Source organism: Narcine bancroftii, chromosome 4, assembly GCF_036971445.1.
Source record: "Narcine bancroftii isolate sNarBan1 chromosome 4, sNarBan1.hap1, whole genome shotgun sequence".
In the NCBI taxonomy this organism is placed as follows: domain Eukaryota; kingdom Metazoa; phylum Chordata; class Chondrichthyes; order Torpediniformes; family Narcinidae; genus Narcine; species Narcine bancroftii.
The window spans coordinates 202,413,892-202,438,545 of NC_091472.1; the positions used below are offsets into that span (position 1 = coordinate 202,413,892).

General features: G+C 39.2%; 1 protein-coding gene across 2 annotated transcripts in view; it reads left to right on the plus strand.

The window, feature by feature from the left end:
- The window catches only part of top3b (DNA topoisomerase III beta), a 76,633-nt gene extending 52,208 nt beyond the window's left edge, over nt 1-24,425 (plus strand). For both annotated transcript variants that reach the window (XM_069933656.1, XM_069933657.1), the window contains 3 exons: nt 13,163-13,263; nt 21,763-21,964; nt 23,704-24,425. In XM_069933656.1, the coding sequence (XP_069789757.1) occupies nt 13,163-13,263; nt 21,763-21,964; nt 23,704-24,191 (791 nt within the window). In that variant the 3' untranslated portion in view covers nt 24,192-24,425. The remainder of the gene's footprint in view (nt 1-13,162; nt 13,264-21,762; nt 21,965-23,703) is intronic.
- Nucleotides 24,426-24,654: the final 229 nt, after the last annotated feature.

Here is a 24,654-nt window from a genome sequence, read left to right on the forward strand (position 1 = left end):
TATGACTCTAAATATTAATGGAATACATAACCAAATTAAAAGGAAGAAACTACTAAATTTACTGAAAAAGGAAAAAATAGATATAGCATTTGTCCAAGAAACACATTTAACTGAATTGGAGCACAAGAAATTAAAGAGAGATTGGGTAGGACATGTAACAGCAGCATCGTATAATTCAAAAGCAAGAGGAGTGGCTATATTAATTAGCAAAAATGTGCCATTTAAAATAGAAGAGGAAATAATAGATCCAGCAGGGAGATATGTTATGATAAAATGTCAGATATATTCAGAGCTTTGGAATCTACTTAATATATATTCACCTAACGAAGAAGATCAAAAATTTATGCAAGATATCTTTTTGAAGGTAGCTAATACGCAAGGGAACATACTAATAGGAGGGGATTTCAATCTGAATTTGGATCCAAATATGGATAAAACGGGGAAAAAAATTAACAGGAAGAACAAAGTAACCAAATTTATAATTAAATCAATGCAAGAAATGAAACTTGTGGACATATGGAGGAAACAAAACCCAAAAGAAAAGGAATACTCATACTACTCGACTAGACATAAAACATACTCAAGGATAGACCTATTCCTGTTATCAGCCCACATACAAGGGAGAGTTAGGAAAACGGAATATAAAGCTAGACTATTATCGGACCACTCACCCCTGTTATTGGCAATAGAGCTAGAAGACATCCCTCCAAGAATGTATAGATGGAGATTAAACCCCATGCTACTTAAAAGACAGGATTTTAGAGAATTTATTGAAAAACAATTAAAAATGTACTTTGAAGTAAATACGGAATCAGTGGAAGATAAGTTTATACTATGGGACGCAATGAAAGCATTCATTAGAGGGCAAATAATAAGTTATGCAACCAAGATGAAGAAGGACTATAATCAGGAAACAGAGCAGTTGGAAAGGGAAATAATAAACATAGAAAAAAAATTAGCAATAAAGGAAGATACAACCAAAAGAAGAGAATTGGCGGATAAAAAAATAAAATATGAAACATTACAAACATATAAGGTGGAGAAGAATATAATGAAGACAAAACAGAAATATTATGAACTAGGGGAAAAAACACACAAAATCCTAGCATGGCAGCTTAAGACAGAGCAAACTAAGAAAACGGTATTGGCAACAAGGAAAAAAGACAAACAAATTACATATAATCCAAAAGAAATTAAGGAAAACTTCAGAGAATTCTATGAACAATTATACCGAACCGAAAACGAAGGGAAAGAAGGGAAAATAGATGAATTTTTGACTAAAATTGAACTACCAAAACTACAAATAGAGGAACAAAATAAATTAACAGAACCATTTGGAACAGTAGAAATACAAGAGATAATAAAAAATTTACCAAATAATAAGACACCAGGAGAGGATGGACTCCCAATAGAATTCTACAAAACATTTAAAGACCTAATAATACCGCCCCTCCTGGATGTAATCAACCAGATTGATGAGACACAAAACTTACCAGATTCATGTAAAACAGCAATAATTACAGTGATACTAAAACAAGGGAAAGATCCACTCTCACCAGCGTCATATAGACCAATATCTTTGCTAAACACAGATTATAAGATAATAGCTAAACTATTAGCGAACAGATTAGCAGAACAGGTACCGAAAATGGTAAATTTAGACCAAACTGGATTTATCAAAAAAAGACGCACAACAGACAATATTTGTAAATTTATTAACTTAATTCATGCAGTAGAAGGAAATAAAGCACCGGCAGTAGCAGTTGCTTTAGACGCAGAGAAGGCCTTCGACAGAGTAGAATGGAATTACTTGTTCAAAGTATTGCAAAAATTCAGTTTACCGGAGAAGTATATTAATTGGATTAAAGCATTATATAAGGGACCGTTAGCGAAAGTGACAGTAAATGGACATGTATCAAAGCAATTTAACTTAAGCAGGTCAACGCGGCAGGGATGCCCACTATCACCATTATTGTTTGCGCTAGCTATAGAACCACTAGCAGAATCGATAAGAAGAGATAATAATATAAAAGGAATAAAAATAAAAGACAGGGAATATAAAATCAGTCTGTTTGCGGATGATGTGATAGTGTACTTAACAGAACCAGAACTATCAATAAAAGAACTATATAAGAAATTGAAGGAATATGGAGAAGTGTCGGGATACAAGATAAACGTAAATAAAAGTGAAGCAATGCCTATGAATAACGCGGATTTCTCAAAATTTAAGGAGGAATCCCCATTCAGATGGCAAACGCAGGCAATAAGATACCTAGGTGTGCAAATAAACAAAAATCTAGGCCAATTATATAAACTCAATTACAATCCACTAATGAAAAAACTACAGGACGATTTAGAGCATTGGAAAGAGCTACCACTAACACTGATAGGAAGGATAAACTGTATTAAAATGAACATTTTTCCAAGGATACTATACTTATTTCAGGCATTGCCAATACAACTGACAGAAAAATTCTTCAAAGAGTTAAAGAAAATAATAAGGAGATTTTTATGGAGAGGGGGGAAACCGAGGATAGCACTAGACAAATTAACAGAATGGTATAAACAAGGAGGCTTACAATTGCCAAACTTCAAAAATTATTATAGAGCCGCACAATTAAGGTACCTATCAGATTTTTATCAAACAAGGGAAAAACCAGACTGGACGAGACTAGAATTAGATAAAATAGGGGAAAAGATACCTGAACACATATTATATAAATGGGACGAAAAATTGGTACAACATAGAACTTCTCCAGTATTACACCATCTCCTCAATATATGGAAGAAGATACATGTAGAAAGAAATAAAATAAATTACCAAATACCAAAACTAATATTGACGCAAAATAAGCTACTCCCTTTTACAATAGACAACCTTGCCTTTAGAAAATGGGAAAAAAAAGGGATTAAAAGAATAGAAAATTGTTTTTCAGGAAGTAGATTCTTATCCTTTGAACAAATGAGAGATAAGTACAATATAACGGGAGATACAGCGCTGGCATATTACCAACTGAGATCCTACTTGAAAGATAAATTAGGAAGCAACTTGAGTTTACCAGAGGGAAGTAACCTTGAATATGTGATTACAGATACAATGTTAATCAAAAGATTTATAAAAAATATGTATATTAAACTGCAAGAAAAGGAAAATGAGGAAACAAATGGTAAAACTAAACAAAAATGGGAACAAGATTTAAATATAAAGATAAAAAAGGAAACATGGGAGAAGTTATGCTCTGGAACGATGAGAAATACAATAAATACGAGGCTGCGTATGATACAATATAATTGGTTACACAGACTATACATTACACCGCAAAAGTTAAATAAATGGGACCCAACAGTATCTGATAGATGTTTTCGATGTAAAAAAGAAAGGGGAACAACAATTCATGCAATCTGGACATGTGAGAGAGTAGAAAAATTTTGGGATGATCTCAATCAGATATTAAATAAAATAACAGAAAACAATATACCAAAGAATCCAGAGATCTTTCTCCTAAGTAACATAAAAAATAAAGAATTTGGAATTGACTTGGAGGATGCACAAAAAAGATTTGTTAAGATAGCCCTAGCTGTAGCAAAAAAATGTATTATGTCAACCTGGAAATTGGAAGATAATTTGAAAATACAACAATGGTATATAGAAATGAATAAATGTATTCCATTAGAAAAAATAACATATAGTTTAAGAAATAATATTGAAATATTCGAACAAGTATGGGAGCCTTACATTAAATACAATAGCGAAAACCTACCGGGAACAAACATTACCTAAGTTGATGGAAGGAGAAGAGAAGAAAAAAATGGACTCAGTAGAATTTCTGGTGTATTTTTGTTGAATGACAACATTGTCTAACTGAATTAATGCAACCTAGATTGTATAACTAAAATGGATGAGAGGGGGGAGGGATGGGGGGGTGGCTTGGGAGGAGGGAGGGGGGAGGGAGAAAAAGTCACTGTAAATGTGTGGAAAAGAAAAAGTGTATATCATGGCTATTGTGATTTATGGTGTGAAAAATAAAAAATTTTAAAAAAAAAAAAAAAGATATACAACAAGAGAAAATATATTGGAGGAAGCAATGAAGAAAGTAAGAGAAGACAAAAGCCACTGGAATACAAAGGCCAAAAATTTTTTTTCTATCCAGACATAAGTTTTGAACTCCTGAAGAAGAGGAAGGAGTTCAATACAGCAAAAACGATCTTATGGAAAAAAGGATATAAATTTATGTTAAAGTACCCAGCAGTACTTAAAATAGTTATTCCAGGGCAACAAAACAGACTATTCTCGGATCCAGAGGAAGCAAGGAAATTTGCAGAACTACAAAACAAGCAAAGAGATGAAGACATGTAATGAGAGTAAAAATGACCACGAACTATATGTATGTGTGTAAAGAGGTATATGTGTGTATATATATATAGTGTGTATATATATATAGTGTGTATACATGAATGTATCCGTATTTAGAGGAAAATATATATAGACAAGAATTAATAAGGGAGGGAAAGGGAATAGAGGGAATAAGGAGGGAATTAAAAGAATGACCTTTGTTACATATGAAAATTGAAATCTTTTCTGGGGGGGCTGGGTGGGGAGGAGTTACGGTCACTACAAAATCAGTTGACGTTTGCAAGTGAATTTGCAAATCCAAATGGAGAGGGGAGATGTGGTTGCCCGACAAGGGATAAAGGGCAATTCAGGAGGGGGAGGGGAGAATGGGGTTAAAGAAGTTTTTGAATAAGGAAAATGTTTGATGTTTTAGAAATGTTGTCTTATAAAGTGTTCAAAACAACAAAGCAAAAATGGATAAGAAGGAAAGGTGATGATGAAGAAACGGAAAGGGAAGATAAACAAAGTATGAAATGGCTACACTGAACTATATGACTTTAAATATTAATGGAATACATAACCAAATTAAAAGGAAGAAACTGCTAAATTTACTGAAAAAATAAAAAATTGATATAGCATTTGTGCAAGAAACACATTTAACTGAATTAGAGCACAAGAAATTAAAGAGAGATTGGGTAGGACACGTAACAGCAGCGTCGTATAATTCAAAAGTAAGAGGAGTAGCTATATTAATTAGTAAAAATGTGCCAATTAAAATAGAAGAGGAAATAATAGATCCAGCAGGGAGATATGCAATGATAAAATGTCAGATATATTCGGAGTATATTCACCTATCGAAGAAGATCAAAAGTTTATGCAAGATATTTTTTGAAGATAGCAGATACGCAAGGGAACATATTAATAGGAGGGGATTTCAACCTGAATTTGGATTCAAATATGGACAAAACTGGGAAAAAAATTAACAGAAAGAACAAAGTAACCAAATTTATAATTAAATCAATGGAAGAAATGCAACTTTTGGATATATGGAGGAAGCAACACCCAAATGAAAATGAATATTCATATTACTCGGGAAGACATAAAACATACTCAAGAATAGACCTATTTTTGTTATCAGCTCGTATGCAAGATAGAGTAAGAAAAACAGAATATAAAGCTAGAATATTATCGGACCATTCACCCTTGATATTGACAATAGAGTTAGAGGACATCCCTCCAAGAATGTATAGATGGAGATTAAACTCCATGCTACTTAAAGGGCAGGATTTTAGAAAATTCATTGAAAGACAAATTAAAATGTACTTTGAAATAAATACGGAATCAGTGAAAGATAAGTTCATACTATGGGATGCAATGAAAGCGTTCATTAGAGGGCAAATAATAAGTTATGTAACCAAGATGAAGAAGGACTATAATCAGGAAACAGAGCAGTTGGAAAGGGAAATAGTAAATATAGAAAAAGAATTAGCAATGAAGGAAGATACAACTAAAAGAAGAGAATTGGCAGATAAAAAAATAAAATATGAAACATTACAAACTTATAAGGTGGAGAAGAACATAATGAAGACAAAACAGAAATATTATGAATTAGGGGAAAAAACGCACAAAATTCTAGCATGGCAGCTTAAGACAGAACAAGCTAAGAAAATGGTATTGGCATCAAGGAAAAAAGACAAACAAATCACATATAATCCAACGGAGATCAAGGAAAACTTTAGAGAATTCTATGAACAAATATACCAAACTGAAAACGAAGGGAAAGAAGACAAAAAAGATGAATTTTTAACTAAAATTGAACTACCAAAATTACAAATAGAGGAACAAAATAAATGAACAGAACCATTTGAAATAGTAGAAATACAAGAGATAATATAAAATTACTAAATAATAAAACACCAGGAGAGGATGGATTCCCAATAGAATTCTATAAAACATTTAAAGATTTATTAATTCCTCCCCTCCTGGAAGTAATCAACCAGATTGATAAAACACAAAGCTTACCAGACTCATGTAAAACAGCAATAATTACAGTAATACTAAAGCAAGGGAAAGATCCACTCGCACCAGCGTCATATAGACCAATATCATTACTTAACACAGATTATAAGATAATAGCTAAACTATTAGCAAACAGATTAGCAGAGTATGTACCTAAAATGGTAAATCTAGACCAAACTGGATTTATTAAAAAAAGATGCACAACAGACAATATTTGTAAATTTATTAACTTAATTCATGCAGTAGAAGGGAGTAAAGCGCCAACAGTAGCAGTTGCTTTAGACGCAGAGAAGGCCTTTGACAGAGTAGAATGGAATTATTTATTCAAAGTATTGCAAAAATTCAGCTTACCAGAGAAGTATATTAATTGGATTAAAGCATTATATAAGGGGACATTGGCGAAAGTGACAGTAAATGGATATATATCAAAGCAATTTAACTTAAGCAGGTCAACACGGCAGGGATGCCCACTATCACCCTTATTGTTCGCATTAGCTATAGAACCACTAGCAGAATTGATAAGAACAGAAAATAATATAAAAGGGATAAAAATAAAATACAAGGAATATAAAATCAGTTTATTTGCGGATGATGTTATAGTATACTTAAGGAACTTAACTATCAATAAAAGAATGATATAAGAAATTGAAGGAATATGGAGAAGTGTCGGGTTACAAGATTAACGTAAATAAAAGTGAAGCAATGCCAGTGAATAATGCGGATTTCTCAAAATTTAAGAAGGAATTACCATTCAGATGGCAAATGCAAGCAATAAGATACCTAGGTATACAAATAAATAAAAATCTCGGCCATCTATATAAACTCAATTATTATCCACTAATGAAAAAATTACAGGACGATTTAGAGCATTGGAAAGATTTACCATTAACACTAATAGGAAGGATAAACTGTATTAAAATGAACATTTTCCCAAGGATATTAGACCTATTTCAGGCATTGCCAATACACTTGACAGAGAAATTCTTCAAGGAGTTAAAGAAAAAAATAAGGAAATTTTTATGGAAAGGGGGGAAACCGAGGATAGTACTAGATAAATTAACAGAATGGTATAAACAAGGAGGCTTACAACTGCCAAACTTTAAAAATTATTATAGAGCTGCACAATTAAGATACCTATCAGATTTTTATCAAACAAGGGAAAAGCCAGATTGGACTAGATTAGAATTAGATAAAATAGGGGAAAAGATACCTGAACACATATTATATAAATGGGATGAAAAATTGGTACAACATAGGAGTTCTCCAGTATTACATCATCTACTCAATATTTGGAAGAAGATTCATGTAGAAAGGAATAAAACAAATTACCAATTACCAAAACTAATATTGATGCAAAATAAGTTACTCCCTTTTACAATAGATAACCTTTCCTTTAGAGAATGGGAGAAAAAAGGGATCAAAAGAATAGAAAATTGTTTTTCAGGAAATAGATTATTATCCTTTGAACAAATGAAAGATAAATACAATATAACTCAAGATACAGTGCTGGCATATTACCAATTGAGATCCTACTTGAAGGACAAATTAGGAAGTAGTCTGAGGTTACCAGAGGGAAGTAACTTTGAATATGTGATTACAGATACAATGATAATCAAAAGATTTATAACAAATATGTATATTAAACTGCAAGAAAAGGAGAATGAGGAAACAAATGGTAAAACTAAACAAAAATGGGAACAAGATTTAAATATAAAGATAAAAAAGGAAACATTGGAGAAGTTATGCTCCGGAACGATGAGAAATACAATAAATACGAGGTTACGTATGATACAATATAACTGGATACACAGGCTATACATTACACCTCAAAAGTTAAATAAATGGGACCCAACAGTATCTGATAGATGTTTTCGATGTAAAAAAGAAATGGGAACAACAATTCATGCAATCTGGACATGTGAGAAAGTAGAAAAATTTTGGGAAGATCTAAATCAGATATTAAATAAAATAACAGAAAACAATATACCAAAGAATCCAGAGATCTTCCTCCTAAGTTACATAAAAAACAAAGAATTTGGAATTGATTTGGAGGATGCACAAAAAAGATTTGTTAAGATAGCTCTAGCCGTAGCAAAAAAATGTATTATGTCAACCTGGAAATTGGAAGATAATTTGAAAATACAATGGTATATAGAAATGAATAAATGTATTCCATTAGAAAAAATAACATATAGTTTAAGAAATAATATTGAAATATTTGAACAAATATGGGAGCCTTACATGAAACACAATAGAGAAAACCTACCGGGGACATTCACTACCTAAATTAACGAAAGGAGAAGGAAATGAAAAGAATTGACTCAGTGGAATTTCTTGTTTATTTTTATTGAATGACAACATTGTTTGACTGGTTTAATGTATCTTAGATTTTGTACTTTAATTGGATGGGGGGGAGGTAGGGAGGGTGGGACGGGAGGAGGGAGGGGGGGGAGAAAATGTATGTATCATGGTCAATGTGGTTTATGGTGTGAAAAATAAAAAATTTAAAAAAATTTAAAAAAAGGAGTTGGTGTAAGAGGGAGGGATTCAGATAGGTGGACCATTGGGGCTCTGTTCCTAGGCAGGTGGGACCTGTAAAAGAGAGATTGGTTGCACCTAAACTATAGGGGGAACCAATATTCTCTTAGGGAAGTTCACTAGTGCTACTCAGAAGGGTTCAAGCTAGAGTGGAAGGTAGGTGAGGAGCAGAGCAGCAAGTGGATGAGTTGAAGGGATGACAGATGTTATTGCAAGCAAGTCTAAGGAAGGGACAGGTGAATTAACATAGTGAGATAGTTGAAATGTGTTTATCTTAATGGAAAAAGGATTATGGGGTAATTTAGAGCCTGAATTAAGATTTGAAATTATAATGTAGCCATTACAGAAACTCATTTGCAAAAGGGACAGGACTGGCAGCTCAATGTTCCTGGGTGTTGATGATTTAGATGGGATAGAGAGGGAGGTAAAAGAGCTGGAGGAATTGTGATACTAATCAGGGAGAATGTTGTAGCTGGATATAATGGAGGGTTCATTCACTGAGGCAGTATGGAGAGATATAAAAAAAAAAGAAAGGTACATTTACTCTGATAGCGTTATACTGTAGGCCTCCCAATCGCCACTGAGAGGTATAGGAATAGGTATCTATGCAGATTATTGAAAGGGCTAAAGGCAGCAGGGTCATCATGGTTGGAGATTTTGATTTCCTTGATATTGACTGGGACGTCCTTAGTGCCAGAGGCTTGACAGAATTTAAGTGCAGCTAGGAGGGGTCCTTGAAGGACCTTTTAGATTGTCCAACCTGGAAAAGGGCCTTTTTCTAGAGCTTATCCTGGGAAATAACCCTGGCAAGGTGATTGGAATTTCAGAGGTAAAGCATTTTACACCAGTAGTAGGGAAGCTGTTGGAGAGCATTTACAAAAAGACATGGTTGTGCAGGGTCCGTCATGTCTTACAAATGTGATTGAGGTTTTTGAGATGACAAAGGTAGTTGACAAGATAAGGCAGTGGATTTTGTCAATGTGAGCTTTGGAAAAGAATTTGACGTGGTCCTTCTTGGTTGGCTAATCCAGAAGGTATAGATGCAGGAGATCCACAGTGAATCGATGGTTTGGATTCAGAATTGGCTGGCCCAAAGAAAACAAGGTAGTCGTGTAAGGGTGCTATTTTGGCTGCATACCCATGACCAGTGGGATTCTTCAGGATTTACTGTTGGCTTCCTTGTTGTTTGTGGTATATATATATATAAATGACTTGGATGAAAAAGTAGGTGGGAGGGTTATTAAGTTTGCAGATGATGCAAAAATTGTGGACAGTGCAGAAGGCTATAAAAGAATACAAAAGAAAATAGATCATTTACAGATGTGGGCAGAGAAATGGCAGATAGTTTAATCCAGGACAAGTATGAAGCTTTGGAAGGGGTACAGAAGAGAACTAGGATGTTGCCTAGATTAGAGAACGTGAGCTATCAGAAGAAGTTAGACAAACTTGGGATTTATATACATGTACATGATCCTTTATCCGGACTTCTAAAATCCGGAAAGCTCTAAAATCTGGTAAGTTGGGAGAGAGGCGCCTGGGTGGCCGACACTCAGGGGAGGCGGCCAGGATGCTGAGGGACCGGCGGTTGGGGAGGCAGCCGAGGGACCGGCGTTTGGGGGAGACGGCTGGGTGGCCGAGGGACCGGCGCTTGGGGAAGATGGCCGGGCGACTGGAAGGGGGTGGGGTTGGATATGGCAGCACAATTCAGGTGGGCTTTCCGAAATCCAGAAAAATCCGAAATTCGGAACACGCTGTTCCCCAAGGGTTCCGGATAAAGGATCGTGCACTGATATAAATTTAAATATAACAGGCCATTTCAGCCCATGAGACCGTGCTGCCCAATTACACACATTTAACCTACACCCTTGGTACATTTTTGAAGGGTGGGAGGAAACTGGAGCTCCTGGAGGAACCCCACGCAGAAACGGGGTGAACATGCAAACTCAACCCCAGTTTCCAATTTCTGGTGCTGTAACGGTGTTGCGCAAACTTGCTATGGCAACCGTGTGTCTGGAACATCGGAAGCTGAGGGGTGACCTGATAGGTTATTTAATTTTTTTTCCAGGTTATAGGTTACGAAGGACGTGCATTTAAGTTGGAGGAGGAGGAGGAAAGTTTAAAGGAGATGTGCAAGGCAAGTTTTTTAATACAGAGTGTAGTACGTGCTGATTGGCTTACCAGGGTAGTGGCAACGGTAGCATTTACGAGGCTTATTGGTAGACACATGAATATGTTGAGTATATAGGAATATGTTCCATGTCAAAGCAGAAGAGTTTTAGTTTAACTTGGGCATCAAGTTTGACGTAGACATCGTGACCCAAAGGAACCGTTCCTGTGCTATACTGTTTATGATTGGGGAGTTCTCCAGCTTGCATCTTGTGCTGACAAGTCCAAGGAGCCGATGGTGTGGTTTTTTTTAAGTCTTGCAACCACAGAGGTATGTGCCCAAGATGGCAACACCTATGGTGGTCAGCATTCCACGAGGGGTTGCAGACTCCGGGGAAGCAACGGACTGGTGTGGGGCATCAGAAATGGAAGAACAATACCCCACCGTTGATGAAGGAGAAACATGGGAGACGGCCCTACGGGAAGGTGACCACGGCAGTGGACCAGCAGGGGCTCAGTGACTGAAGGACCCACACATGCTGCAGGAGGTTGGCGACTTATGGTCGAAGGACTCACTGCAGGCTGCGGGCTACTGGCAACTTACACTCAAAGGACCCACACATGCTGCTGGCAACTTGCACTCAAAGGACCCACACAGGCTGCAGGGTCATGGGAACCAGGTATCGGAACCAGATTTTCTGAGGACAAGAAGGGCTACTGAAGGGCGTCTGGTGCTGAAGACTTCCGATCGTATCAGAGTTTGGACTTGGAACTTGGGTTCCCAATGAATCGAACAGGAATCTGTGTATCTGTGGGAGTGCTGGAGATGAATCCACAGACATGGAAGGGAATCTCATTTGCCTCTCTTTCTCTTATTGTTCGGGGTGTCAAGCAATGCCCATGGTAACTCTGCCTTATGGCGATGAAAGTTGAAGTATATCATGTATATTACATTTTGTGTATTATTATGTGTCAATAAAAGGAACCTTTGAAGTCAGCTTGATTAAAAATAGAAGAATTTGGCTCTTTGTGCCTGCTCCATCATTCAAAAAGATTGTGTGGGTGTGTGTGTGCGCGCTTCCCAATTACTCACTGTACAAGTTAAATTTTTCATTTGTATGCAAGGATAAAAGTACCACTTCAACATTGCCATTTACATTTTTTGTCCTCACAATCCACACTGCAGCTCATCTTAATTACATAATAGCATTGTACAAAAATAACCTATGTGTCCACTGTGCTCCAGAGAAACAGCTTTCTCTGGACCACAGTGCACAAATGTTGATGCAGTCACGAAGGCTCGCCAAGGCTATACTTTGTGAGGTGTTTGAGGGGATTTGGTATGTCACCAAAGACACTCATAAACTCCTACAGGTGTACCATGGAGAGCATTCTGGCTGGTTGAATCAGTGCCTGGCATGGAGGTGCCAAATCTTAGGACAAGAATAAATTCCAGAGGGTTAATTCTGCCTGCGACATCACAGGCACAAGACTTCATTCAATGAGGACATTGACATGAGCCGGTATCTTAAAAAAGCAGCCTCTATCCTCAAAGGCCCCCACCATCCAGACCATACCCTCTTCACTCTGCTACCATCAGGGAAAAGGTACTGGAGCCTAAAGACGAGCACTCAGCGGCACAGGGACAGCTTCTTCCCCCCTGCCATCAGATTCCTGAACCATCAATGAACTAAAGACACTGCCTGACTTTTCGTGCTCTATTATTGTTTTATTTATTATTTATAGTTATGTCATACGATGGTTATAATATGAACGTTTACTCTATGAAGCTGCTGCAAAGACTGAATTTCATGACTTGTTCATGACAATAAATCCTGATTCTGATTATAGACCCATATTTTATAGTAATGCATTTTTAGTCTCTTGTAAAAAAAAACAGCAATTGATGCTTAGCGAATTGGTAATCTTAAATGTGAGGTTGATAGAATTTTGATGGCCAAAGTATGTGGGAAAATGGCAGGTACATGCAATAAGGCCAAAGATTGAAGAGCGGAACGGACATTATGGAGATAAGGCTGAATCCTGCCAGTATCTTTAGAAGGTGATTGAATTCCAGGGTTCCCCTTTCAATGTCAGTGAAGGAATCATGGTGGCAAGTTCCCCTCCCTGGCTGTTTTGCTCAGTCTGCTCTTGGTTTCTTTACAGGTATGGATGAATTAATGGAGGTCTCATTTTCTCCCATTGCTGAAACAGGGAAGCCTCTGTCCCGTTGTGGCAAGTGCCATCGATTCATGAAGTACATTCAGGTTGGTGAAAAAGAATGTACATTTTCAAGATGCAGGTGTAATTGGAAATGCACTGGTTGTGTTGAGAATAACGTTTCACGTGCTACCCAATTCAATGTACAACATCCTGCAATTACGTTGGAGATTCCTGGAGCAATTAAGTTCATCATTATGTTTGCAAGTAATGTTATAGGACTACCTTGCAAAGAGGAATATTTGGTTGTGATAATTTAGATCTATATTGAAAGCCTACAGCCCCTCAGCCCACAAAGTTGTGCCGAACATGACCCTAATTTAAAAATTACTAGGCTTATCCATAGCCCTCTATTTTTCTAAGCTCCATGTACCCATCCAAAATTCTCTTAAAGGACCCTTACGTATCTGCCTCCATAACCGTTGCCAGCAGCCCATTCCATGCCCCCACCACTCTCTGAGTTAAAATCTTACCCCTGACCTCACCTCTGTACCTTAAACCCGTGTCCTCTGTGGCAACAATTTCAGCCCTGGGTAAAAGCCTCTGACTGTTCACACGATCAATGCCTCCCATCTTACACACCTCTCATCCTACGCCGCTCCAAGGAGAAAAGGCTGAGTTCTGTCAACCTGTTTTCTCTATGTGAAAAAAATACAAATTCCCAATACAAAAGAAAGCTTTTCTGCAGTACTTTGCATAATATGTATCATAGTGTTTCATAACCATTTAATTAATTTTGAAATCATTGTTCTGTATGAAAATAAATCAAGTAACAGGAAAAGACATGCACCCAGATGGATATGTCCTGTCTTGTTTGAAATATGGCACCTCTGACAATCCAACTTTTTGTTAAGAGTACAATTTATATGCATAAGACCATGAGTGGGGTTTTGTCACAAGGTGTCTTCAGGGCACAGGTGCTTTATAGAAAGCATAGGGCAGGGATCCCCAACCTTTTTGTTCCTCTGTACCCCTTGGGCATTTTTATAGGTTCCCGTGTACTCCTAAAAATTAAGGATAAAATAAACACAACATTGTGTAATCCTACTGCAGATTACAACACCACGTATTGTACAGTAGTGGTTATTCTCTTAGACCCAATGTACCCCTTGAAAAGTGAAAATGTACCACTGGGGGTACATGTACCCCAGGTTGGGAACCCCTGGGATATGGCATCAATTAATCCTCCGCCCCATCCCCTTGTTCTGAAGATCTTGAAGATGTAGTTTATTTGATGCAAATTTTTTTTTATTTGCCCTGTATTTCCAAAAATTCTAGTCATAAATAGAGGAAATGGCAGCCAAAGCTGGGGAATTCTCCTCTTGCAGAATGTCAGTCATCAGGGAAGTCAGCAGTACCCCTGACGATGTCATCTGTGAGAAGTGCCTCCAGCTGCAGCTCCTGACAATTAAGGAATTGGAGGTGGAGTTGGATGAACTCCAGATCATTTGGGAGGCAGACAGGCAATAGACAGGAGTTACAGGGACACTATCACACATAGGGGGCAGGAGCAGGGTAGATGGATGACAGCCAGGAGAGGGAAAGGGAACAGGCAGGCAGAGCAGGGTAACCCTGTGGCCGTTTCCCTCATAACATTGTTACAAGCCCAGAGGACCCCAAAACCCAGCACCAATACACATTCACCAAGACAAGTAGTTATTTAAACAAAAGTTGTTTTTAATTACCTTTAAACATGAAAATAGAATCAAACTTTAATTTATCTCTATACTTAATTAACCCCCTTCTAATTCTAAGCGCACGTGTATGATGTGTATGTAAATTTAAGAAAAGTTCTTTGGTTCACAGTTCAATCTCACTTCTCCTTCTTCCAAGTTCTCTGGTTGCAGGCAATTCTTATACTGTACACAGAACTTAACATGTATAAAGTTCACCAGGCTTTAGTGCTCAAAAGGTAAATGTTTACCGCTCAGGAAAGTTCTTGAAAGGTTTGCAGAGAGAGATTTGTTGTTCCAGGATTTCCACAACTGAGGTACCACCATTAGTCACCTCAATGTCTCAGTGATGAAACTTGCCTCATTAGGGTTCTCCAGATGATAACCTCTTTCTTTCAGGCCATCACAGAGTTCCTTTCTGTTCCCCTTATTCCAAGAGAAACACCAGACAGCTAGCACTTCCAGCCATCCACTGCTCTGGAACTTTCTGTTTCCCTTCGCTCTTCCTGGCTTGCACTGTTCAGCTGCTTTCAGTGTCACACACACACTGGCTGAGAGAGCTTGTTGAACTGGTCTTCTCTCTCTCTCTCTCTCTCTCTCTCTCTCCAACTGAGACTGCCAAAAAGCCCATGTGACTCTCTCACTTGCAAAAACCCCCTCCTTCTTCAGCAATTAACAGGAATTCTCTCTTGGTCAAACTGTTGTCTTGGATAAACAAAACCCAGGAGTGACCTTTCTGTAAGCACACTGTAGGTACTTTTAAACAGCCAGTTTGTCTCCTCCAAACAATGGTCTATTCATTTCATGATGTTATTTCAATTAGCACCTATTTGTGAAATATGTATAGCATTCTCCATAGATCCTGCAATGTCACTGAATATGAATTCTTCAGTATTTCAAATAAGATCTGTTTTAAAATGTGTGTATTATGTAACCTACTCTAATTTTACCAAATTCTCCCAAATATATCCATTACAGTGTAAATTACGAAAGGTTCTTTGATTCACTATCCAATTTAATTTCTCATTCCTCCAAGTTCACTGGTTGCAGGCAATTTTTACACTGAGCACTGAATTTAACATTTATAAAGTTCACCAGGCTTTGGTGCTTGAAAGGTAAATGGTTGCCGGTCAGGATGGTTCTAGTCAGTTTTCAGAGAGATTTGTTGTTCGCTGGACACCCACAACTGATTCAGCCATTTCACTGTCTTGCCGAAGAAACTTGCCCCCTCAGGATTCTCCAGATGATAACCTCTCTCTTTCAGGTCACCACAGAGTTCCTTTTTGTTTCTCTTAGTTCAAGTGACAGGTAAAATAGATGGGGGAGAGCCAGTGGATGTAGTGTACCTGGACTTCCAAAAGGCCTTCGATAAGGTCCCGCATAAACGACTGGCTTCCAAAATCAAGGCTCATGGGATTGGGTGCAAAGTATTGATGTGGATTGAGAACTGGCTGGCAGGTAGAAGACAGAGAGTTGGGATAAATGGCTCATTTTCTGAGTGGCAGGCGGTGACCAGTGGGGTGCCACAGGGATCTGTACTGGGACCCCAGCTGTTCACAATTTACATTAATGATCTGGATGAGGGGATTGGATGTAATATCTCCAACTTTGCAGACGACACTAAGCTAGGAAGGGTTGTGTGCACGGAAGAGGGGGTCAGGAAGCTCCAGTGTGATTTGGATAAATTGAGGGACTGGGCAGATACATGGCAAATGCACTACAATGTGGATAAATGTGAGGTTATCCACTTTGGTAATACAAACCGGAGGGCAGATTACTATTTGAATGGCAATAGATTAAGAGATGGGGAAGTGCAGAGAGACCTAGGGGTACTTGTACACCAGTCTCTGAAGGCAAGTATGCAGGTACAGCAGGCGGTTAAAAAGGCAAATGGTATGTTGGCCTTCATATCAAGAGGGTTTGAGTATAGGAACAAGGATACCTTACTGCAGCTGTACAAAGCCTTGGTGAGACCACACCTGGAGTATTGTGTGCAGTTTTGGTCACCTTATCTAAGGAAGGATGTTCTTGCAATGGAGGGAGTGCAGAGGCGATTCACCAGGCTTATACCTGGAATGGCAGGAATGACTAATGAGGAAAGATTGCGCAAATTGGGATTGTACTCACTGGAGTTTAGAAGATTGAGAGGGGATCTCATAGAGACATATAAAATTCTGGCAGGACTGGACAGAATGGATGCAGATGGAATGTTTCCAAGGATGGGAAAATCCAGAACCCGGGGCCATGGTTTGAGGATAATAGGCAAACCATTTAGGACCGAGATGAGGAGGAATTTCTTTACCCAGAGGGTGGTGAATCTGTGGAATTCATTGCCACAGAGGGTAGTAGAGGCAGGTTCATTAAATATATTTAAGAGGGAATTAGATATATTTCTTCAGTATAAGGGTATTAAAGGTTACGGAGAGAAGGCGGGGACAGGGTACTGAACTTTAAGATCAGCCATGATCTTGTTGAATGGTGGAGCAGGCTCGAAGGGTCGAATGACCTACTCCTGCTCCTATCTTCTATGTTTCTATGAAACATTAGACAGCCAGTCCTCTCCTCTTGCATGAACCACAAGGGCTTTGACCAGGTTGAACTAAGCACTCACAACCCGTCTTCCAAGCTTGTCGGCTTGTCCTGTTCAAGTCCCAACTGCTGCTGGTGACTGTAAAACTGCAGAACTCAATTCCCCCCACCCTCTCTCTCTCTGAGGAAAAGCCTGTTTGTCTCTCTCTGCTTGCAAAACCATGTGACCCTCTTAGAACAGCAAGTTCCACTCCAGACAATCTGCAACTCCAACAAGTTCTTTATTTGTTGCCTTTTTGTAAACAACAATTCATTAGTGAAGTCTCTTCGGCACATTCCAAAGCTTTTGCAAAGGCTCTTGGTGCCGACATGTCAAGCATGAGCAGAGCTCCAGTATTTTAAATAAGATCTGTTTGTATCTGACCTATACTAAAAAACCTGCCCCAATTTATCTCCCAAAAATGTATCTATATACAATACAAACACAACATAATCTGTCACAATGTATACTATATTGGATACTGCTGGTGGTGGGGGGAGAACCTACCAGGGACAAACCACAGCGATCAGGGCTCTGGCATGGAGTCTGGTCCTGTGGCTTAGAAGGGAAGGGTGGGGAAGAGGTGAGCTGTAGTGATTACGGGATTCCACAGTTAGGGGGACACATAAGAGGTTCAGTGGAAGAGATCAAGTATTGCGGATGGTATGCTGCCTCTCTGGTGCCAGGGTCTGAGTTATCTCTGATCTAGTAACAGCATTTTCAGGAGTGAGGGTGAGCAGTCAGATGTCGTGCCCAATGACGTGGGCAGGAAGGATGAGGAGGATGCAGGTAGAGTTCAAGGTGTTAGGTGCTTGGTTGAAGGACAGAACCTCCAGGGTTGTGATCTCAGGATTCCTACCCGTGCCATGTGTCAGTGAGGTTAGAAATAGGAGGATGATGCAGCTTAACATGTGGCTAAAGACGTGGTGCAGGAGGAAGGGCTTCAGGCTTCTGGACCATTGGTTTCTCTTCCAGTGACTGTTTGCATCTGAACTGAACGGGGACTAATATCCTTGCAGGAAGGTTTGCTATTGATGCTTTGGTAAGTTTAAATTAAATTGGCAGAGTGATTGGAACCAGAGTGCAAGAGCAGATGAGGAGTAGAGGAGAGAAAAGATTATGTGAAAGCTACATGCACAAGATCTGTTTGTATCTGACCTACATTAAAAAACCTGCCCCAATTTATCTCCCAAAATCAATGGGTTGTATGTGGTAGAAATGTCTCAGGTGCATCTATTTCAATGCAGGGAGTATTGTAGGAAAGGCAAACGAGCTTAGATTGTGGATTGGAGCGTAGTATTATGGCTGTAGCCATTAGTTAAACTTGGTTGCAGGAGGGGCAGGACTGATAGAACAGGGGGATAAAAGGGGGAGGAGTGGCATTGTTCATCAGGGAAAATATCACAGTCAGACAGGACAAACTAGAAGTCTCGTCTACTAGACTATGTGGGTAGAACCGAGAAACAGGGAAGATATGACCACACTCATGGGGTTGTATTATAGACCACCCAATGGTCAATGAGAATCGGAGGAGCAAATCTGTAGAGAGATGGCGGACGACTTCAGGAAACACAAGGTTGTGATAGTGGGAGATTTTAATTTTCCACACATTGTCTGGAACTCCCATACTGTAAAAATGCTGGATGACTTGGAGTTTGTCAAATGTGTGCAGGAAAGTTTTCTAAATCAATATATAAAAGTACCAACTAGAGAGAGTCCAATACTTGATCTCCTATTACGGAACGAATCAGGAGTGACAGAAGTATGTGTAGGGGAACATTTTGGCTCCAGTGATCATAATGCCATTAGTTTCAAGTTAATTATGGAGAAGGATCAGTCAGGGCTTCAGGTTGAGATTTTACAATGGAGAAAGGCCAATTTTGAGGAAATGAGAAAGGATCTAGAATGCCTGAATTGTTTTCCAGCAAGGATGTGTGAGGTCAGCGGAGGACCTTCAAAGGTACAGAATTTGTATGTTCCTGTCGAGATTAAAGACAAAGCTAGCAGGCATAGGTTATTGAGGGGCATAGGGGATCTGATTTGGAAGAAGAGAGGTTCTAGAGGTATAGGCAACATGGAGCAAATGAGGTTCTTGAGAAGTATAAAAATGCAAGATAAACCTCAAAAAAGAAATCAGGAAGCATAAAAGAAGACATGACTTTGCTTTGGCAGACAATGTGAAGGAAAATCCTAAGGGTTCCTTCAAGTATATTAAGAGCAAAAAGATAGTAAGGGACGAAATTGGTCCCCTCATAGATCAGAGTGATTGGCTTTGCATGGAGCCAAAAGAGATGGGGGAGATACCTTTCACTGTTTCCTCCAGTTAAGATCATTTCTAAAGGATAGAGTGGCCCTACAATGACCCCGCCTCCACCTAGCGAGGATGAGGGGATGCTTTGACTGGGAAATGCACCCAAATTTATTTCAAGAATGTACTCCAAGCAAAGGATACACAGATGAAAAGAGAGACAGGAGTCAGACCTGGGCATCACAATTAGCGAGAGATGCTGGTCAGATTGGTCCAGAGACAGTGTGACAACAGTGATTAATTCTAGATACAGACTGGTTCAGTACAACTTTTTGCACCAGTTCTACCTCACATTGCAAAAGATTCACAAGGCAAAACCGGAGGTGTCGGAGATGTGTTTCAGGTGTAGAATAGAAGTGGGAACATTTGTTCACGCAACTTGGTCCTATGCAAAAGTGGGCTCATTTTGGCAGGATTTAGCCAGTATACTAACCAGGATAACGAAAGTAGCCTTTCCACTGGACCCATTGTTGTATCTTCTTGGGAACCTCATGGACAAAAGCTATAAATTAACCAAATTCAATTCGTATTAATTGCTTTGCCCGTAGCAAAAAAAATGTATAGCGATGACCTGACTCTCCTCTCCTTACCAGCAAGTGGATTACTGAGATGCACAGCTGTATTCCCATGGAAAAAGTCACATATAATATTAGAAACTGACACAGCACCTTTATTAAAATATGGCAGCCATATCTGACATACATGGGAGCACAGCTGTAGCCACACCCCGACAAAAACACTAATAAGTGGATTAATAAAAGAAATTACTTAAGGGGGTGGCTCCACAGCCTCCCCGGGTTTCCATTGGAAGCACCAACACCAATCCAGTATTCTCTTTATTTCTTTTTTAAAGTGGGGTGGGGGGAGGGAAATCACATGAATCTAGATTGTTGGTGGATACATGTACATCTTGAAGCAGTCTGTGATGTTGTTTCTTTGCCTTAATGATGGACAACAAAAAATAAAATATTTTTTTTTTAAAAAAGAGATGGGGAGATCTTAAATGTTTTCTTTTTCCATCAGTATTCACTCAGGAAATGGACTCAGAGTTGTGAGAAGTAAGGAAAACAAGCAGTGAGGTCAAGGAACCTGTACAGATTAAAGAGGAGGAGATGCAAATAAGGGTGGATAAATCCGTAGAGCCTGACAAGATATTCCCTCGGACCTTGAAGAAGGCTAGTGTAGAAATTGCAGGGGCTCCGGCAGAAATATTTAAATGTCCTTAGCTACGGTATGATGTAAGAGGATTGGAGGGTAGCTCATGTTGTTCCATTGTTTAAAAAAGCCTCCAAAAGTAACCCTGGAAATTATAGGCCGGTGAGCCTGATGTCAGTAGTAGGTAAATTATTGGAAGGTGTTCTAAGAGATCGGATGTACGGGCGGGGCACAACTGAGGCGCTCCACTGGATGAATGTTTGCTCCAATCCTCACCAAGGGTTTGTGTGTTGCTTCGGAATACATTTACTTTTACAATTTTAGACTTTTATTTAATATTTTATTTATTCTTATTCATTCTAATTATTTTAAATTTAAATTTAGACACACAGCACTGTAACATGCCATTTTGACCAACAATTAAACTACACCCCAAGTACGTTTTGAACGGAGCCCGTGGAGAAATCCCACGCAGACACGGGGAGAACGTACAATCTCCTTACAGACCGCAGGATTCAAACCCATCTCCTGATTGAGACACGGGGAAAACGTACAATCTCCTTACAGACAGTGCAGGATTCGAACCCATGTCCTGATTGAGACACTGGGAGAATGTACAATCTCCTTACAGACAGCGCAGGATTCGAACCCATGTCCTGATTGAGACACGGGGAGAACGTACAATCTCCTTACAGACAGCGCGGGATTCGAACCCATTTCCTGATTGCTGATGCTGTAATAGCTAACCGTGCTGCCTTTATTCCCTCAGTTCTTTTTGGCCAGTTGCTTGAATTCTGGATGCTCGGGATTTTACTGTACTTAAATCTCTTTTATCTTGCAGGCCAAGCCAAGCCGGATGCATTGTTCCCATTGTGACGATACCTACAGTTTACCGCAGAATGGAACTATCAAGCTGTACAAAGAACTCCGCTGTCCTCTGGATGAGTTTGAACTGGTTCTTTGGTCTTCTGGTTCCAGAGGGAAAAGTTACCCTCTATGTCCATATTGCTGCAACCACCCACCATTCCGTGATATGAGGAAAGGTAAAAGCGTTGTCATAATTATTGCTGACTGAATCTGCTGTAAATGGAACGTAATCCCATCTCTCCTTTAATTTATTTACATTTTTCCTTGTGCATGCTGACTGTTGCAAGTTGATTTCAGTAAATGTCACAAGAATGGTTGAACCAAGGCAGTGTGCACTGATGGGGCTGGTTTACTTTGATGAGTTTTATGGTATTTGTCCAAACCAACTGCCCTCAGATGCAACATTAATCCCACTCTGGAACAAGATAGCCTGATACCAGATGTATTGGGCTTATGTGCAAAGTAGATCCCAGGGATCACCTGAGCTGATTGTTGCTAGGGCCACACTACATCGATTGACTGGCGTTGTAAAAGGAAATCGTTTCATCTAAGCACCATCTCTCCTAACCACTTTGATCTGGATTTTCTAAACGTTTCCACAGGAATTGTTGGTAATGAAGCATCCAAAAGCCTCCAATTTTTGGAAGTCCCTGAACTGTGCCAGCATGTCCTGCATGGAGTCCAAAGAGTGGAACAGGAGCTGTTCAGCTGCTCTTCCCCAACATTTACATTGCTCTTGGCTTCTGTACCAGCTTAGACACGGAACAGAATCTTGTCTTTGAATGGCAGTTACAGAACTACAAGGAAGAAGAGGCTTTTTCTTGACTTTTCATTTTATGGGTTTTTTTTTCTTAATTGTTTATTTAATTCCTGATATTTCAAAATGTTTCCGGAGGACATTTAATAAAGATCTGAAAATTCTGAAAATGAGAGCTTTGACGTGAGTCGTAAGCTGGAGGCCTGACTTGGCTGTCACGAAAGAACTTGAGAAGAGTTTTGAGGGGTTGGGGCCCATCTGCATAACCTGATTCATCATACAGAACTTCACCATCAAGCTCCTTACAATGTGGATCCAGACCAGATTGTAATGGCCAATGCAAGCAATATATGGGCCAGCATTCTCTGCACAACTGTCGGCACATTGGAGGATGTTATCGATTTGAGCTCAATTTTAGAGTGCAGCTTTTTTTAAATTGCTTGATAATTGCAGACAAGAATTGAAAAGGCAATAAGATTGTGGAAAAACAGTAAAGAAAATGTAAACCAAATTATAGCTGATGATGAGCACAGGCTGTAACAAACCATTGCGGTTGCAAAGAGGGAATGGGCTATGAAACTTGGGAATGAACTACTCAAAATTAATCATGAAGAATTTCATTTGAAATGAGTTGGAATTGCAAATAATTTGGATGCATTATATTTGTGATTATTTCCTAGTTTGAATTAATTGGTATTTCGTGATAGATTTTTTTTCCCATTTCCGTCCCTCTTTTTGGAAATGCCCCCTTGTTTTATTTTTGTTTTCTGGGTGTATGGTACCTTAAAGTTATCAAACTTCTCTGCCCTGTTGCTTTAAGTTGGTCATCCTTGGTGGTTTTCATATGGTGTTTCCATTCATCCATATTAGATAGATCAATGAAGATGAATGCAAATTCTTCCATCTCAGGCCGTCCCATGGGGTCCAAGATACCTTTGCTGGTAACAGAATGAACCTTTTAGCTCTCAAAGGCTCCAAAGTCCATGAAAGTTGCCTAGCCATCCATAGATTTTAACTCATTCTAATTGGAAGGCAGAGTTTGGAGGGAAAACACAAGATCTACATCTATTTTTATGTCTACAATCCAATCACCAAATGGGGATAGTGCGGAAGTGAGGGGATTCATCTTGTGACAATTTTGTTGTGTTTCTTTCTTAGGAATGGGATGTAATGAGTGCACCCATCCGACCTGCCAGCATTCGTTGAGCCTGCTGGGAATTGTTCAGTGTGTTGATTGTGAGAGTGGTGTACTGGTCTTTGACCCCACCTCAGGCCCTAAATGGAAAATGGCCTGCAACAAATGCAACGTGGTCGTCCACTTCTTTGAAAATGCTCACAGAGTGAAGGTGTCGTCTGAAACCTGTGATGTGTGTGAGGCAGCAATTGTTGACGTGGACTTCAACAAAGCAAAATCCCCACTGCCTGGTGAAGCAACGCAGCATTCCGGCTGTGTATTCTGTAATCCAGTGTTTCAAAACCTTGTGGAACTTCAGTATGCCAAAATGAAGCACCCAATGCACAGAAGCAGTGGAGGTCAGGGTCGAAGACGGGGGCGGGGGAGAGGCAGGGGACGCAGACCTCCAGGCAGGGGCAATCCCAAGAAACCCAAAGATAAAATGGCAGCGCTTGCTGCATATTTTGTATAGTGTAAACAAAGAACTTGAATTCCCATGGCTTTCATTTTCATTAGTTTGTTTAAGGCACTTGAATTCAGCTTCTTCTCACTGAAAAGCAGAAGCCTTAGACCGCAAGGATGAGGAAAAGGAAACTAAGAAAAACTGTGGGATATGTAGGCTGTGTAAATATGGGCACATGACCGTGTCCAACTGAAATAGCTTACATCTACAATAAAATTTGGGTTTGTGAAGCCTCCAGATACATACCAGTGGTGTTAATTTTCTGCTTGTTATTAACTTAGACCCTGTCCTTTTGATGTGTAATTTTGTGCTTAAATTGTGTGAACTAAGTTCTCTACAGTCATATATTGCATAACGTCCACGATACATTTTGTGAGATAGGACATTATGCAATTTTTGACGTTGTGTGAACACCATATTTATATATGGTGACACTGAACCCCCTGAGTTCGCAGACAGATCCAACCGCTCT